The sequence below is a fragment of the Danaus plexippus genome, chromosome 14 (assembly GCF_018135715.1).
Source record: "Danaus plexippus chromosome 14, MEX_DaPlex, whole genome shotgun sequence".
Lineage (NCBI taxonomy): Eukaryota > Metazoa > Arthropoda > Insecta > Lepidoptera > Nymphalidae > Danaus > Danaus plexippus.
Window position 1 is genome coordinate 5,565,785 of NC_083546.1, and position 20,383 is coordinate 5,586,167.

Below are 20,383 nucleotides of genomic sequence, written 5' to 3' on the forward strand. Positions count from 1 at the left end.
AAAAAAAATATTGTATTATATGCGATATAATTATTTAAACTTTAGTTGAAATAAACACTTTGATTTTTTTAAAACAACCAACCATTTCACTTTTGTCATCCACTTCAATATATAAAAATTTTTTGAATAAAAAATTCTTTTATTTTTTTGTCTTTCAAAAAAACTATAGTTAGCACTCTTTGAAATCAACTGCATTTTCGTTTGTCCTGATGTTCCCTTACAAGTCGTGCAATCGCATTTGCAGTATAAGTATGACTGCAAAGTAAATGACGTCGGCTACCACTGCATTGTGCACTGTACTGTAAAACCACGAGTAAAACTATGCAGGGAAAACAGATTTAAATACGGTAATTATTGTTTCACAGGCGAGGGTATAATTTAGTGGACATGTCGTTATTCCAACTTTTTAAATAAATTACGCTGCAGTAGAATAACCATTTTCAAAATAATTTAATTTAACCTGAATATTTTTATGTAAAAAGTTTAGTCTCGATACATTGTTGCTGTAAGAAGTCTTTAGTGTTCAGTATCCGAAAATAATAAACAAGGAACCCTCATGGCTCGATCAACAGATTTTCATCAGTTTCTTTGTAATCGTTAGCTTCAGCTCTAAAAAATAAATACTAACGACATTTTGAAAATTTAACGAGTATCAAAGTTTTTATGTCTTGATACTGACTGGAGTTTTAATTAATGAAGTAAATTTTATATTTGCTTTTAGTAGGTACATATAAAATCTTTATTAAATATTTAACGACAGAGTTGAAAACAATTCACTCATTTCAAACTTCAGCAACACAATGTTTTTTGTATAAAAGTAACAAAATATTCTTATGTAACTAAATATACCAAGGTATATATCAAGGTTTGATTTAAATGTTACATTTTAATCAAACTTGTTACTTTTTTATACTTCATAGTTTCAAATTTGGTTAGGTAGAGAAAGGAACTGGGACGGTGGAGGTGAGCGTTTAACGTGCGTTAGATAGGGGCCTCTTAAATCTACAACTGGGCCGAAAATCCCAGGCAACGTTAAAGGTTCTTTTCCTGCAACGCGATAGACCTTGCACCCGCACGGTGAATCCATGGAATGCTGAGAGGTTTCGACTCTGTGTGAAAGTTACTTTTAGATAAAGTAGGTATGTATAATATACGAAAGATATTTATACATTGGAAGGTATTCAACGAATTTTTAAATACTCTCAAAAATTTTGATAAGAATTGAAATTAAATCAAACTTAAACCTGTGTCTAAAAAGCTAATTTTATACAAAAACCAATATTTTTCGTAAATGATATATACAAAGTTTTTTTAAAATTGGATATTTAAACAATCAAGGTTTAACAAGGGAAAGCGTATGGTAAATAGACGGTAATCCTAATTTCTAATCGTGTTCCTAAACACTTTTTTCTATTGTCTTTATATTTATATGATGGGATATAGGTACATATTTGTATTTGGTCAAATAATCAATGAAGTACGTATAAGCAGTCGACTTAAAGTTGATAACAGTAAATGGTACTCAATACCCTTATCACTAGTTTCCATCGCTAGACTAAACGGAGACAGTTGCTAGTTTTCATTCACTTACTACTTACGTTGTTACGATAAATGTCAAGATACCTGTTTAGTTAGACGGTACAAAATCGTGGTAAGAGATCAAGGACCTTGTTATAGAGTATTCAAAAACGTTGTAACATTTGTAGCATTTTACTCAAAATACAAATTTGTTGTTACAAATTGTTTAGTTTTACTAAAATGTCTGATAGCAACAACGACACAATTAAGAAAGAATACAAATATTTCTAAAATTATTGAATGACACACGAGAATGGCTTTAATTAAAAAGCAAACAACCATTTATCACAATACCAATACACTAAACGGAATTAAGTATTCTATGTTTAAAAAACGCAGCTTAATGGATTAAAAACAGAGACGAATTGTATAATTTTTCAATGCACTTAGCTGGTGAGGCGCCTGGCCCCTGGCGGATACAATCGATATAGGTGAAATAAAACTCAAAATTTATTTATTCCCAACACGTTATAATTATATATGTTTATATTTACGTGTCGATAAGTGGGAGAGAGTATTTAGAATAATAATCAACGATACTGGTTGACTAGTTACTATTAGTATTGGTTGTGTCGGAAGATGAAGCTTTACAATATAAAAATATTAACTGTAGAAAATAGGTTCTATAAGTTTTGAAAAATCAAAATGGCTGTATCTGAATAGTACTTACAGTAAATATAATTTGTTATTAGAAAGATCTAGAATTTTATATCAAAGCTAGAACAAGTATATTTTGGACTACTGAAAAACAATTGAATACTTTCATTGCTCTAAATAATTAAAGCATGATACAAATACATATTACATAGCTTCCTGCCTGCTGCCCATGCTCCATATTGTTTTTAAAGCCTAAACACTTTCCAAAACTGGGCTACAGTATGCGTTTGTAATGTAATTGTAAAAAATTCAAGACAACAATTCTGATCTTCCTTCAAGTTATACGTTTAAAAATTCTATAAAAGTCTTGGAAAAAGTAAATTATGAATATTTTAAGGCAATTAATGTCACCTATTTAAAAAAATAGTCAGAGTAAATTTTTTTACACATATGTAATTCTATTTTTCACAATATCAACATCTTTTAAAGACACATCAGATTTTATAAAAAAAATAACGACCACATAGTTTGTTTACAGAAAATAATCCAAATTTAACTTATTACTGTCATTTTCAAAAAATATTTTTTTAAAAATACGGTAATTTAGTAGAAACTTATATAAATTTCCAGATTTAGACGAAATACACATAGCTGAAATACACAGATTTAGTAACGATATTAAATAGTTGTCATATATTCTGAAAACATTTCATACTTACACAACAATATATCGCAAATGAAGTCGCGAACAAAGGCTTCTTAATTAAAATTATACTCACCTTTCTAGTTGTAAGCTAAATATTATTGTATGTACAATAAGCAGGTTACAAAGAACCTCTTTTAATATACAACACTCCAGAACATTAACTTTACAGAAAATATAAGCAATATAAAGCCAGTCTCTCATATTCTATCTTTATGTATCGATTCAATCCATTAGGGTAAGCGCTAACGGTTATAGTTCAATGCAATTTGAAATTAGCTACCTAATCCATTTAGCTAGACTTTTGTTTTCACTCTAATATGTTTTTATTGACCTCAATTAATATCGTCTGTTGAATTTCATTTTAACATTTGATCACCGTGAATTGCTAATTGATTAGTTTTATGAAAAATTTCAGCTATTTTACTCGTAGAGCTCAAAATTATTGAATTTGAAATATCGTATTTATGTTATAATATATAATTGATTTATTTATATAGATTTCTTTAAAAAATATTTATTTTTCCATCGCTATTCTTAAAGCCTAATTAAGATATAGAACATTTTATTTTCAGTTAACTCTATGTTATTGAACATTTCTTCCTATTAATAGGTAGTATTTTTGTGCAAAGTATAGGTAAAATTTCAATGAAGAAATACCTATTTATGTATATCAAATTTTTGTAAAACTTAAATTAAAGGAAACTTAGAAATAAGTTGTATCGACGAACTGTACTTCCTTCTAAGAAACTTGCCTCAAACTGTGGGATTGCAGTAACATTGAAGGTTATTTTTTTATATAGAAATCAGGTTTAAAGTGATTTAAAAAACGCAGTTTGGTTCTGCTTTCATTAAGAAATTTGTAGTGTCTCTTGTAAGGTCGCAAGAAATCCCTTTTTGATTGCAAAATTTATAGCGATTTTTTTTTGTTGAAAATATGCTAATAAATATTTTTTACTACCTAACCGTATTTTAGCTTCAGACGAGAGTTTATTTATATGGTTTACTTCATTTAATTGCCTTATTATTAAGTAATATATATATATATATATATGAAACACCACTTCTTAGCATTCTCATATATGTGTGTAATATAGACGAGCTATGAATAATTCATTTGTTCAAAAACAGTTTTCTTCAAAGACCTCATATATTTTCGTAATGAGATTTTTGCGTGTTATAAACGATACTTTCCTTCGATTATCATATTCACACGTGAACACATTGTTTTCAAGTGATTACAACGATTGCTTTTTCTATAATAAATTCTTTGCAACATTTTATTGTTACAGCTTAATTACGTTAAATTAAAATAATGTGACGTTTTATTTTGCGGTTTTCGATTAAGGTGCTAATATTAAATTACACCAAACCTGGGTCAAGTGTCATAATCAGTGTTTGCGTTAGAGCATTCCGTATTTTATTTTTTCACTACTAATAATAAATCTGACTTAGATGTATTCCTCTATTTCTTATACTCAAGAAAAATTCTTTTTATTTTATAAAGTTTTAAAATAGTCCACCTTTCCTACAAACTACCTTAAAATTACAAAGTATATAGTCCTATTCTCGTTCATAATGTTTTAAGACATATCCAAGTAATAAATATTCAAAGACTCCGTGGAGAACTATTACGTATCTGTTGAAACTATCATTATTAACATTTCACAGTTTAAATTAACAATAGGACAGCAAAATCTCTATCACAAGCTTTTGATTAATAAACATTTTCAAAAAGCGTTATTATTAAAAATAGGAATATAAATGTGATACTGAGTCTGAAACAGATAAAGACTAGGACAGATCAGATAAATAAGAGTGTAATTTATTGAAAACGATTTGTTGCTTATATTAAAAATTCACTCTAAACGATAAACCTCACAGGTTTACTGTTCGTGGCTGGTTAGCTATTAAATTTATTTATGTAAATAATACTGAACTGGCATAATTTCTTTAGCAACAGCTATAAATTAAAATGCAAACTTCATGCTATAATCTAATAAAAATATCTTATGTCTATATAAATATAGTTATAAAGTCCACCCTTATTTTTATGGTATAAAGCATTTGAAATGATTTCTGCATGAGATGGACTTTATTGCGGTAATAATTCTTTCATTTTATGTTCCACGTTCGGTATAACGCAAAATTATGAATGTTAAAAGTATTTATACCGCACTCGATAGCTTCGATATTTAATAGCAGTAGACTACCCTCTATTTTATGCCTCATAAAACTATTAAATATATATATATATATTATAATACTTTAAGCTATAAAGGAGGTCTAACATATGTGTACAGAGTAGACTACATATTTTTTAAAACCTAAATGTTTTGAAGTAATTTCGAATGAAAAATTTTATTGCAATTTTTTTTATTAAAAGGTTACCTGTATAAAAATTATACCAGGAAGCGAAAAAATATTAAATACGATTAAAAAAAAATTGGCTTTTTATTTCTTATAAATGAATATGCCGAATATTCGTTAGCTGGATTAAAAAAAATAAGTAGATAATTAATATATATTCTAATAATTATATATGTGAAAAATATTTATATTTTAATGTATTTTATCGTTATACAAGTATCTATATTATGCTTAGAATACTCCTTTACGTAGGGTTGTGTTTAAGAATGTGGTCCATAGAGATTGAACTTTTATGAGGTTATGGAACTCCTATGAAAGTTAAAATTCAAACGAATAAAAAGCATATAAAAACATACGTTTAAGCCTTAATATTGTTAGGAAAATTACTATTAAGAGACACGTTTCAAGAACTAAGATTTAAAACATTGATGTTAACATAACCAATCACAGCTAACTTCCGCTATTAAAAGAAAAAAAAAATAAAGTTTTTAAACCTCCAGATATCCATTAACAGAAAACTAAGCAATGAAAACATTAAAATAAAACGATTTTCTATTAAACGACTATTTAGATAAATTTAATCAAAGTAATATTTATAGTTATGACATTTATGAAGCGTTCGCTCTCAGCCGCTTCGAGCACAGATGAGGTCTCCCTAATGGACATCTTGACAGTTTTCCATTTTAAATTCTAGTCTCTTGATAATTTTTACTTATAGTACGTACTTATTCAAGCTCTTAAATTATAAGCAAAGAGAAGGTTAATTTAATATAAAATTTATTAATAATTAAGTCTGTCAGGTCTCCTGGGTTCTATATTTGATGTAGACACTTATAATTTTGTTTTTCATAACTTTAATATAACTAATAAAATGAAAAGTCATGGCACATGTGTCATACATGGCACAGATGTACATATATATAGATATAAAACTTCTTAATGTATTTATATGATAAGACTTGGCTATAATTTATACCTTCATAGCGGTCAAATCCCGTGGGATCATAACAGTTTTATTTAGTATGAAATCACATAACACAGAATAAAGATGTCGCTGACGACTGGTTGACAAAATATCTATTGTTTTGACACATTTTATAGATTTCTCACTGAACTTAATTTGTAGTCCAGAACGGACGAAGCTGCAGGCAAAAACTAGTATTTAATATATTATTAATAAAGTTTTCAAAACTACAGTCTGTTGTCATAAGTAAAAAAGAACATCTAAAATGCGTACCAAGCCATATTTAACCTACTTTCAAGCAAACACTTTTTAAAGTAGGTATGTGAAACGCTTTTTAAAATGCAACTAGTACAATAATGTTTTTTTTTTCAGGCAAGGCGATGCCTCGAAATAAATTTCAAAGCTGTTGAGTAAAAACAAATATCATCAGGTGGAATGCGAACATTAGAATATTTTATTTTAATGATATCTAAGATTGTCGCGTGTACTTACTCATTTCATTGAAACTAAGGTTTTCGGAAAATACGTGTTTTTTTTATTATTTTATAACTACATAATCCCGACGTTTCGATTCCTTTATAGCGACTTAATTTTTTAACATACCCTATGAACATTCTGTAACTTGTTTAGTGCTCTTTCACCAGCATAAAAAGATATTATTGCCATCTCAAGACCGTAAACAAATCAATCTGAATCAGAGTAATGTACCTATATTATAATGCCCTATTTTCCAGACATAAAGGTGAAGTGGAAACAATAAAATTTATGAGAAATAATGTTTAAATATCCACAGCTTAAAATGAATTCTATGCTATTTATTTATTACTTACGTCTTTACATTTTTATTTTCTTTTCATTAGCTTTATCTCCTTAAAAAAACAAATCTTGGCTTTGCATTCTATATATGATTAATTAAAAATATGTTTTTGTTGCCTATGGAAGTTTTATTCTCATCATAGGGTCAATTAATCAAATTTCGGACACGAGTCAGGATGCTTTAAGGACAAGGTCGTATGCAAAGTTGTTAATATTAGTCAAGAAAATACTATTGACGCTTGACGGTTACCATGGCAACCAGTTTAATAACAAAATTAGGAAAATAGTGTGGCGTTACTGGGGCAACTAATGGCTGCTCGATTACTTGACTTACGTACAAATAAATTATTATATTTTAGTAACATTTTCAAGCATATAGTCTGGATATTAACCTAATCTGAAAAATACTGCAACAATCATAAAAGATATTCCAGAAAACTGTATTCTAAGCGAAAACAGATGATGATCGACAGGTCGATTACCTTTGACTTTAATCTTCTGAGTGGTTGAGCGACCACGGCATAATATTCAGTTATTTCATGAAACAATCTTATAAATTTCTCAAAGTTGCTAGAATTCCATACGTTTATTTTAATAAGAAATTTTTAACGCTATTCAGTTATTAAAAAAATTATAATTAAAATAAAATTTCGATAAGCCTTTTAAAAAAACTGCAGCCTACCCTAGACTAGAGCAGATGTAAACGAGAACTCATCCACTGAAATCAAATATAAATTCATAATAACAAAATCAAAACATTTATGACTGAGTTATTCATTAGTATCGAAATCAAGTAATCCAAAAATTTTAAATTAAGACCTTAAAATATTCAACACATTTAACTTATTCATTCAAAAATTAAATCCAAAAATGTATACAATAAATATATATTATTTTTTAAACGAAGTCAAACTGATTTCGTCTTCTTAAGTGTCGTAATGTTAATGGAAATATGACCATATTCAAACAGGAATGACTGTAGATGAAATTTTAACCCCGCTATATATAAGATTTTTATACTGAAACTTAATAGTAATCTTTAATTAACAACTTTAAGCTTTTAGTCCATAAAAATACATTTGATATGTTGGCGTTGCTAACTTTTTCTATTTCTGACAGTGAAGTGTCAGAAATATAAAAAAGAAAAAAGTGTCTTTTCACAAAATATTAAAAGAATGTCCTATGATATATAAGAATATATATATATATATATATATGATAGGACCTCAAAGTAACAAGGTAGGGTTAGGATCAAGCAAGAAGGCAAAAGATACGGATACATCTGCGGGGAGGCAGTTGGAAGAAGCATTTGCTGGTGGCATGTAAAACACTTCTGGATAGCGGTCAATACTCGCGTCGTCACGATAGGGTTCAAAGAAATTATACACTGAGTGATTAGTCTTTTATATGTTTTATGAGAGAAGACACTAGTGTTCTAAAATCAAAATTGAAGCCACTACCTTTAAAGTGTCTCCAGATTGGACTAAAATGATTTGTGGTAAATTTGTAAGCGATAGAAGTGGGCGCGAGAGCTATAACAGCTAGATCTCTCTACAACCTACTAAAGTCTTGGGTTTGTCCCGAACTAATATCAATTCATACTTAGAATGTACTTCGAAGGCAGATCTAGTAGGTTTGTTTAAAATTTTGCTAGGTAGAAAAACTAGCTTCGACGGTGGAGGTGAGCGTTTAACGCGCGTATGATAGGGGCCCCTTATATCTACACATGGGTCGCAAGTCCTAGGCACTGTTAAAGCTCGCAAAGCACCGGCACCCATACGGTGATTCCAAGGAATGCTGAAAAATTTTGTCTCTCTTGTCATCGATCGGCAAATAAGAAAGTTTTTTACGTTTTTATTTTACACTTTAACTATTATTTAAAGTCAAATCGGTAATATTTCAGCAACTTTACTAAAGGAAGGCAAGATAAAATATTAGCGCTTTTGTCATCATATTTAAATGTTAACTCGTTTACTTACCTGGTATGTTAGAATTGGGTACTGATATCCTATTTGATTTGTGTTTTTTAAGATTTTACTATTGAAAATATAAAAAAAATATACATCAAGAAATTCTTATCTAAGTCACAGTCATTGAATTATAAGACTGGCACCAGCGCGTTCGTATGCCTATTGATATCAAACAGAAATGTTTCACCAGCTACTGATAAGATTCCAGGTTTTGATCACCACCTTTCTAGGTTACATAATAATAACTACACAAATTACTTAAACTATATATTTAAATCATAACCATTTATTCCATTAGCTCGAACTAAATTCACAATAAGTTAATCTAAAACTAATTCACATAAATATTACTTTAAAACTAAATTGACAGTTATCATAAAGTTATTTTGTTGCAGCTTGACAGCTTTACCTTACACCCGACTTTTATAACTGAGTCAAGTATATGAAATACATTACGTTGGTTTTACTACGTACATGCAAGTAAAAAGTAATATACAAAGTTGATGAAAGTATTTAACTTTGGTTGACATTGTTGCGTCAATGTATTGTCGCCATCTATTGTACGCTTCAAAAAGAACATTATTCAGCTGTTTCTGATGATAAAATCTAAATTTCATAGCATTTAGTTTCCGTACTTTAGGTCCGCTTGTTTTACTGCAGCATTTAAACGTAATAGTAATAAACGTTAGTTGCCCAAATGTAAAATGTATAAAATTCTTAAGGTCAAATATTTGGGGACTGTACGCATCATAAAGATGATGTAATCTCACGTTTCCCATAAAACTTTTATACTTAATATATTTTATGTGGACGTATAGTAACCATTTTTATCGTCCATTCCACTAGTTAATAATAATGCTCTAATAAAACACGTTTAATTCTTAAACAATACTAGTAAAGGACTGTAACACGCTGTAGACGACGATAGACAATTGTTACAAATGTGCTTTAACCCGCCACAAAATGTTTATTGGAATGTCAAACGACTATCAACATTTCAATCTATGATTCAATCGTTGTTGACAATAGGACAGGTCGCGTGCTAAGGTTCGATAGACGATCACGAGGGAGCCACGTGCCACAGGTAAATGATATTTACGAGGGAATTGAAAACGGCGCAGTAAGTGCATTGAAATTCCATTTATGCTAAAAGTTAAAGGATATAAACATTAAAAGAATTGTTCAAGTGTCTGACCCATATTAAAGTTAACGGCCATTGCATTTTTATTTGTCTCTCAAATGTTATATATACCTAAGATTTTTAAGAACAATTTCTTTGAACATAATAAAACGAATACGAGAAAATATGGTGAATGTATAAGTAATCTCGGTTATAAGAAATTCAAATAAAGGTTTTCTTGTAACATCTGTGACTTTCGAAGCTTCCCAGACTCCAAATCTCTTTATCATAACATTTAAGTAATCAAATTCAAATTACGGTACAAAATAAATTATCAATTTTGAATACTTTTAGATTTAAATACTCCAGGTTGGAAGATCTTCAAATTTTTAACTGATTATTGAAAAAATATATAAATATATATAGGTAAATATTGGTATTGTGTTATTCTTATACGATAGAAACGTTAATAGTCAGCTTTTAGTTTCCAATAGGTGTGACATTCCGGCCTTGACCTCTTTAAAAGGTAACCCAAATGGCTCCCTTTCCATATTACATAAATATTTGATAGCGTACTTAGTTTATTAAAAAATAATACAAAACAATACTTTATAAACTCCTATGAAACAAGCTCCGAGTTTCGGTATTCTGCTTGACTAGAATTTTCTGGATGTTACTCATCTTTTGATAAATAGTTTCTCTAGAAATACCTATTTTATTATTATGAAACTTTGTTCCATTAATGTTTTTTTTCTTCATAACTGAATGCCTTCCAGTATAGTGATTTACGACGTATAATATTTTAAATCATTGACGTATATGTTGTACCTATTTTATTGATTGAAGAGAAAGCTGATAGTTTTTTAAAAATAACTTTTTTCTGTTCATTGAAACCCTAACCTTGTTATCCTTTTAACTTTATTATACTATACTATTTATTACTTTATTTCAACAGTCATGTGTGCCTTCAATTTCTTTGCTTCACTCAAACTTGTAATTGTATGTGAAACCTTGATATTTTGTAATTTAAGTATGAAAACTAAAATTTTCTAATTCACCTTCTAATTATAATATATATAATAGTATATATTTTACAATACTCATAATTTGTAATTTGTATTAAAATTACTAGAAGCAGAATCTCATTTTGAAGATAAACGGGGATATTTCCGCTATATGGCAACACAAATTTTCAGAGATAAGATTAATGTTACAATAAGTAAAGTGTAAAACTGAGGATTTTGACATCTTAGTCAACGTCCTTGTTTTTTCTTTGTTAAATAAATCTGGTTTGTATTATTGCTGTTCTTGTTACTATATATGGATCAAGAATGTTATAAATTTCTTTATTAATACAAATAAAACGGCAATAATAATAAAAAATCCACGCTATATGAACACGACTGGTACGATACTGCCGAAACATTCGAAAGGAAGGCGTTTTTTTTTTAATGTTTGGCACCTTATTATTAAATTATAAATTTATATAAATATATTTAAATTTCAAGAACTTGTAATTTATAGTTTCATTTTGATTAAATTGTAATTTTTGTGCACAATAAATATAAATAGTTGGTTTTAATTTTATTAATAAAGAGCAACAGAACTCAAGGCTCAATGGATCTGTGTTATGTGTTATACATTTATGCATCACATTACGGTCGCGACCTTCTGTGTAAGGGCAAGTAACATAAATATAAATAATAACTGCTACTAAAAGTTTATACATAAGAATAATATACACAGAATCAATACTTATACTTATTTTAATATATTTTATATAATGGAATAGTTTTTTTATTGAATTCTATTTGTGTCACGCCTTGATTTTTATTTAAGCCTTAAATTTGATATATGTTTTGTAATGAAATTAAATAAAAATCGATGGATGAAACATAAAATCAAATATTTTAATGTTTTGCTGAAAAATATTTTGATGAGATTAAAACATTAAACGGCTCTCAAACAAACATTTAAAAATCTTTCATAAATGATCAAAACATATATCATATAAATATATTTATATAGGCACAAGAAATAAGAACCCGTCTGTGTTGCTTTGTAATTTTGATGTAACATTTTCTCTTCTTTACAAAAGTATTAAATATAGCAAACAATTTAAATCCCATTATATTATGCAAATTTTAATTACAATTTATTATAAAAACACAATATTTTTATTGAATTTATTTTTGTGTTACGTATACTTAAATTTCATAATAAAGTTTTAAACAATTTCTATCACTAGCTTAACAAATAGAACGCAATTTTTTTTTAAATAGCTTGATTTGTTTGTGTTGTTTGCTTCCCATATTCTAATAAATTAAGGTAACGCGACATCGAGACGCCAAATCAGAGTGTTCTTACCCACTCGTACTATTTAAAATATATCTCTTATCAATATAAGGATAGTATATCAGTTAATATAAATGTCTAACTTTCTAAATTCTATGCTAATTGTGTTTATAAATAGTTCATACTACGAATACAGATAATTATGTTTGGGATATTAATGACTTGGTCTAACAATACCAAAAGCTAATCACCCACAAGCCTTTATAAATACCTGTATATATATATGATAGCAAATGATTTCTATATTGTAGGCATTAAGGAAGTCACTCTGAATAGTCATGACATTAATGAGTTTATACAATTTTATAGCAGACTCATTTTGTCATTATACAAAATAAGAATAAATTTATATATTTCAATCGTTTTACGAAAATTTATATTTTGCTTGAGCAATGAAATGTCCTGTCTTAATGTCCCGTACATTAATATCCGATTAAGTCAGAGTTTTATTGTGGCTATAATAATGAAATTCAAATCAAACTTTACTGATATTTAAAATAAGTTCTTTATGTTCCTTAGCAATATAGCAATAAATCTTTTGCTGTTCTGAGTTTCATTAATCAAAGTAGATGTTACTTATTTCTATATATTTTTTTAGTATTTAGTTTTGATGGATTGAAAAAAAAATACATTAATTTAACTGAAAAGTATAATGTTATCATCTTTTCACATACTTAAATTTATCAATAATACGGTGCAGTTTCATGAATTTATATGAACATATTAATTATTTCGACAAGTTGATTGAGCTAAACAAGCTAAGCATATTGGCACTCACGACTGTATCTATTTAATTATTTTTCGTCTTTTAATACATTTATCTGCAAAATAACCGTGGCTGTTTACAATAAAACCGTTTTAGTTTTTATATCTCATTTTATTAAATTGATTTACCACCTCATTGCAAGGTTTCTTGCCCTATAATTCATACATTCTATCTCCTCCATACGTAATCCCTCCCAGGATCTCTAAGAGCCAAGTAGATTTATTAGTAGTAACCTTCCTCAAATAAACATTTCCTAAATATACAACTGGGTGATCCACATGCCGCCTTGCACTTTATGCACAGTGGAAGCCCATGATAATTTCTACCAGTCAAGTCCTTACATTTGATACCCATATTGATGGGATTGAAAAACAATAATGAGATCTAACACTTTGTGAGTATTCATGTAAATGAAAGTTCATTAAATTTTTTATTAACTACATACTCCCGATGTTTACTTTACAGCAACCGTGATCATGGGCAGACGACATGTCGTTAAAAATAATAAAACAAGCGTAGTAATACGAAAATATTAGTTTCATTTAATTGAAGAAAAATAGATTTGGGAGCGTTGGCCATCTCGAATTTACAATAAATTTTAATATCTATACATCATAATGTTATCACCAGAAACGAAGGAGTGTACCGCATTTCAGATCATTCACTTGTCAGGAAGGGGTTGAAATGTCAATAACTAAATTTAACATAAGTAAAAAAAAACGCAGTACGCTTGATAAAACCATTAAAGAAAAAAGAATTTCTTTACCAAAAATTTTTTCAGTCTAAAACGTTTCAAAATACTTATAATAAACTGAAAAGCTTCCAGACACATCGTTCAACAGTTCAAACTCAAATTTCCTTAAATTTCGTTAAGCAAGGAAAAAGTTCTTCAAGATCAGGTAGTGATTACATCGATAAAGTTACCAGAAACGTTATACGAAAACAGAAAAATATAAGAATGTTTGTTTGATAAAATTTTTCTCCATTTAGACAAACTTACTTCACCTTTATGGAAATGCTTCTGGATATCATAAAAGAATTTAACAGATATTGTCGCGACAGTATTTTTATTGTAGCTCAAGTCTGCAGTTTATCGATTTCTAAGTTGGTCAAATTCGCATTTTAGTTGTTTTTAGTTTCCAAGCAACTGTAACACTGAATAACGTGAACATTAGTTATACGGATGCAGGCTGGTGAAAAAATATGATTGAACCAAATATTTTGTGGCTAACAGACCTTTTATTCTCATTTCCTGTTTCTTTTTAAATCCTTATAAGAGAAATCTTTAAAACGTGAGTTGTTCCTCAAATTTTAAATAAACAAAATTATAACTTGTGCTGACATTGTAACAAAAAGTAATAGGAATTTTCAGCTAATAAATGTCACTAAAAGAAAGCAATTTAAATAAAGAACAAACTGAATGAATTGTATTGATAATAAAATGGAATAAGCATTATAAATTTACCAAAAAAAAAAACAATAGCTTACTGCCAGTAAAGATAAATTTGGTCGGAGTAGGATAATGTATCTCAACTAAGTACCAATATTAAATATTTTCTTTATAAATCTGACTAATGGATCTGAAGAATAAACTATTATTCAGACGAAACACGCCCAAGTAACTAAACCTTGACCTTAACCTATAAGAACTGGTGGCATTTGCAGGAAACCTTATAAAAAATAACACGTAACAGCTTACGTGATTTAAAAATATTGAAATATTCATAAACGGAATAACAGAGATTTTCTCTCGTTCTCCTCTGTATGTTGCTTATATAAGATCATCGACTTATTATATAAGTTTTAAGACCTATATACATTGGATTAGAAGTTAGAATATACATTGATGGCAACATATATGTATACATTTTCTTCTTAAAAGTTATGTTTAAGAAAAATATATGTAGTTTTATTTATAAAATAGTATTAACAATATAATCATTCTAAAAGCATTATTATCGCCAATAAGCATCTATTTCGACTCTAATGGTTCGTAAACATGGAATTCTCTCAGTATCATTAAAATTATTTTCCATGAATAAATAGACGCTACCAATAGTCAGAAAAAGATTATATTAAAAAAAAACCGTGTTGCCACCTTGAAATAAAAAGAAATTAAAAAGAAACAACCATAAAGCTTGTTAAGTTAATACAATTACACGCAGCATTAACCTGACAGCCGCGTTATAAAGATAGTGGTCAGTTTGGCCTTCACGTAGCGTAGTCTAAGGCGCTACGAAATTCGTAGCAATCGCTTTGATATGCGATACGGTACTTAATGTAGGTCAGCTCAAAACTTAGTTACTAAGTATCACAGCTTTGAAATGTAGGTTACAAATAGCACATAATACATTTAAGCCGACATACGAACCTCTCGAGTCTGTAGTTAATCCAATCATAAATAGTCATTTAGTTACAATAATGTTGCCAGTATCAAATATATATTTTTAATTAAAATAAAAAAAAAACAACTTTAATTATGGTTAGCTTTAAAGTTAGATGATGTTTCTCGTGCTTTGTATTCGAGCCTTTGTGTCAACTTGACGTTCAAGTTAGGTCATAAATAAAATCGCTAAGCGATGTCAAAATATTGTAAAAGCTTTCGTCGTGATTTTTTTCATAATGGTCTCATTGTGATTACAAATTTACTGTCATTTACTTAAGGTTCTATATACACTTCAGCATAAGACAATACCGTTTAAAGTGCTACCATATTATAAAAATCATTTTTCATTACTCGATCAGTTGTTTTCATTTAAAATACATATATAATGTATTATTTTGGTATCTAACTTTCTTTTAAACACATTTATTAATAAAAAATCTAGTTATAATTCAATCGAATGATTGGCAGTTTCAAAAGTTTGAGTTAGGTTTCTCGGAACATTGTTTCATGTAAGAAAGTAATTATAGTAGCTATACGAAGAAATGTTAGTCATGAGCTAATTTACATAGGGGCAGTAAGCTATCGGTTCATAATAGCCCACTTCGTGCCATTCCCGAAAAACCAACACAAAGCAACAGAAGCACGGGCAATTAGGACAAGGTCAAACTGCTAACGGCGAAGCAAAGCGTATGCAGCGATCGCGATGACTATGTGTAAAATCAATATAGCGGCACGGCACGCTAGCACAAAAAGCACAACAAAATACAATCGGGGGGTCGTTCACCTCAAATCGAATCAGCTTGCAAAAATTTCTACACCGCCAACACTAAGATGTCCAGAGTCCAGAGTACTTAGCACTCGCGCAGCGGTTTTAAGTCCGTATCCGATATAATATCGTTTAATACCTGTGAACATTGAAAGTGAACTGGACTTTCCCCGCGCCGCTATGCATCTTTTAGACTGAAGACAAGGACGAAGACTGATTGGTTGTATGCCTTTATGATTTTCATCGGCGGGTAGGTTTTTTTATAATTATTTGCTCCATAACCGATGGTTTGCGTGCCGGGCCGATATTAGGAGAAATTTGAAAATTTATAGCAACCCATGAGTTTCTAAACAACATCGAAAATGATGACAAAACTTCCATTAACTGTCAGCCGCGACGTACCTCTGATTTCTTTATAATAATATGTGATTATAGATATATATAATGAATACTTAGTTAACAGCCCAATTATTGTTTGTTTTTTAACAACGACGTTGTAAGTATTTAGTTAAAAACATATTTAACAAAAGTCTAACTACCTTCATGTGAACTACAAGATTTAGTTTTTTTTTTTTTAATAATTTGATTTCATAAATTTCTTAAAACTTCCGAGTTTGTATGGTTCTATATCGTTATTTTCCCTTATCAATTTGATATAATATTTGTAATTTCCGAAGAACAATGTATCATTATCGATGAATCACACAATCTATACCAATGTTGGAGAGCGTTAACTATCGGGTTGTAATGGATCCTTTTGTCCTTGTATTCGTTACATTCAAAAACTTTTCTACTTCGATTCTTTATTGCGTGATACTAATGTAAATGCCTATGTCAATCGACATGAAATGTGATTAGAAAATTCTTTGAAGTAATGTTTATTGTAACATATAAAATAGCTAAAGAGAAAGTTATATTCAGATTTCTTTTCAGATCAATCAAATCGTATTGTATTTAAATGAAACTAATGTTTTTCGGATAAACTACGCGGATTTTTATTATTTTAAAAACTACATAATCCCGACGTTTCGGTTACTTTTCAGCAACCGTGATCACGGGCAGACGAGATATATTAGTATCATTTAAATGAATAAAACTCGCGAAAATCTTAGATCTCATTAAATCGTATTGTATATTAATGTGACTATAAAACAAATATTTTAATTGGATAATGGATATTCAGATAAAGTCATCATATAAGTACTGGGAGAAATTGAAGGAGAAGAATTGAAGGTAAAACTCACTACCGTGCTATAGAAAGGATTATGTGAAAAGCTACGTGCTATAGGCAGCAGTGAACTGATAACTACTGATAATGATGGCGAATTTATATTCGCCATCATTAAATTAAAAAGAAATTAGTATATAAAAAAGGTATTGTTTAATTTGTAATATAGAATATCCACAAAGTGATAAAGATAAAAGCCATAATTAATTATCAAATAAAAATCATATAACTGTACACATCTTCTAAATGTAGCTTTTTTGTACCACCACACTATCAGAAAGTAGGTAGACTTATTTATATATAAGAAATACATATATTCTTTCTCGCTGCGTTGCATTGGTCCAATTTCATGATCTCAGAATATTTTAAATTATTTTAACGTCATATTTGAAAAATGGGACTGTGATTATAAACAAGAAACTATGATTTTTATAAAAAAATATTTAAATTATTATAAAACTTGAAATTCATGAATAAAATGTTTCATATAGATGACCAATTTAAAATTAATTTTTAAATTAAATTTATTTTACATATTAAGAAAAGTATGAAGAGTAACTTATAAAAATAGAAATTAAATTTGTTTTAAAGACAACATGAAATGATTTAATATATAAGAATTATTTTCTGATATTATTATTATTCATTACCAATAAAGGTCAGTTTGTTAACACACGTAGATTAAAAAATATGTTAGTATAAAAATGATAATATAAAAAAGATTTTTTTTTTAATTAATATACCAACCAGTATATTTATATTAATGACGTTTCTTATTCACACGTTCAATTTACCAAGACAAAATATTTAAAATAATAAAACTTTACAAAATACCTTTTTAGTGCTTTTATAATTATATATTATGTATTTAATAACAAATATCGACTTACCGACAGGCCAGGATTGCAGCCGGATGTGATAGAATTTTTTCTAAACTTTGGTACGCATATTTGCATCGAACTCTTCCCTCTAGGTGGACCCGCACACCCGTACTCGTCACTTCTATTATTCCTTGTCAAATTTATATTGTTAGTGTTGTTGACCTTTACCAAAATGTTACAAGTCTGAGACGCTATTTGAAATAAACCCTCCTCTAAATTCCTCTTATTACTATACTGTCTGTTAAAATGTAAATAGTCCCACCAAGAAGGCATTTTCTGTTATGAAACGTAAAGAAAAGTTTCAGAAAAGTTCCGATCGTTCGCGTGCGTTCGCTTTGAAACGAAATCGTACTTTGACGACGGTGACTCCGGGCGTGCGCGTTAAACTTCAACGTAGAAGTGAAGCCTATAAATGTTTATTATTTTAATGATAAAAAATAGACACTTAAGTTTATTTAACGCTTACATAAACTCACATGACAGTTTAAATATGTAAGAATTTGTTACAAGGTTGCCGTCGACTATTATAAATAATAAAATTGGTGTTTATAAAAATTGTAACTTAATAATTTTTTAAGAGACACTTTAACTGATTTATTTTTATTCAAGTAGTCCTAAATATATTTACAAAACACATTAAATACACATAAACCATTTTTATTACATTTTATACAATTTAAGTACATTAAAAACACATGCATCTAAACAAATCCTTACACCGTTTCATTTATTAAATGAAAACTTTATCCGACAGAATTAAATAAAGGGATATCGTAACCATTATTCATGAATGATAAAATCCTTATTATGTTTAAGCGCATCCCTATTCCCTAAATGAGTATAGGTATAAGTGCATGTATAAAAACAGTTTGCACATATAAATTGTATTTGTTCAGGATCCTAATGGGTCGACAAACACTAAACGCGTTCCCTGTAGAATACCCAGTCTGGCACTTGGAAGTGGTGATATTAATATTTTAAATGTACATATTTGAACAGCGAAAGCAGACGACCAGAAAACATGGAATAGGGATCAAAATTAACATTTAATTTTTATTTTAGCTTAAACATTGTATGGAAGTTTTTATATTGAACTCAGGATACCATAAAGACGAAAAAATTGAAATGTTGGAAAAATATTTTTTTAGCAAAGTTAAGTAGTAAATTTCAAACGTCATGTGACGGTGTAAAATTGTATGTTATTTACGTAGTTTTATAAACTTTTAGGCACAACAATGAAAATAAAGAATTTTAAAAAAATAACCGAAATTAAAAAGTAATTTTATTTTTTTTATTGGATAAACTTACTTTTTCCAAAATAAATATGATATGAATTCCCTTTATGTCAAAGAGTTCGTGTAATGTGAGACATATAGATGAATACTATGATAAAAAAAAAAAGAAAAAAGTGACTTTCATTTTTATATCGCAACTTGTAACACAAACAATAATTTTGTTTGAAAAATCAAGAATACAAGCGTCAAACGTGTTACTTGTTTTCTAATATTGTCGTCAAAACGAGAGGTTATATATTTGTAGGTACATATATATTCCTTTTAATTAGATTTATTTGTAAGTATGGTTAAAATTGTCCCGAGACATTCTGTACTAAAAAAAAATCTTTTTGAGAAAAAAAAAGTTCACGCGTATAAGCTATTCAGTTTATGAGGGTGATTATGTTATGTTATTAAAGACTTTCTCGAGTGAACATTTTAATAAACTAATGTAAAGTAGTCGAAACATTGGTTTAAAATGTAAAATAATAAAATTACTATAAGTTTTATCTGTAGTTTATATTGTATATTTAAATTCCGTAAAAACTTCTTAACATATGATTATCACTCCTATTGTTACCAGAAAAATCAAAATGTTATATAAGAAAT

The 20,383-nt window shown here is 28.6% G+C and overlaps 1 protein-coding gene across 3 annotated transcripts in view; it reads right to left on the reverse strand.

Moving 5' to 3' along the window:
* Positions 1-18,848, reverse strand: part of LOC116769526 (5'-3' exonuclease PLD3-like) — a 30,484-nt gene extending 11,636 nt beyond the window's left edge. Inside the window, exon 1 of one of the 3 annotated variants that reach the window (XM_032660646.2) lies at positions 18,510-18,848. In XM_032660646.2, the coding sequence (XP_032516537.2) occupies positions 18,510-18,773 (264 nt within the window). In that variant the 5' untranslated portion in view covers positions 18,774-18,848. Of the gene's footprint in view, positions 1-82; positions 238-16,409; positions 16,532-18,509 lie in introns of those variants that run through there. The other 2 variants (XM_061522491.1, XM_032660648.2) reach the window with 2 other exon arrangements.
* Positions 18,849-20,383: the final 1,535 nt, after the last annotated feature.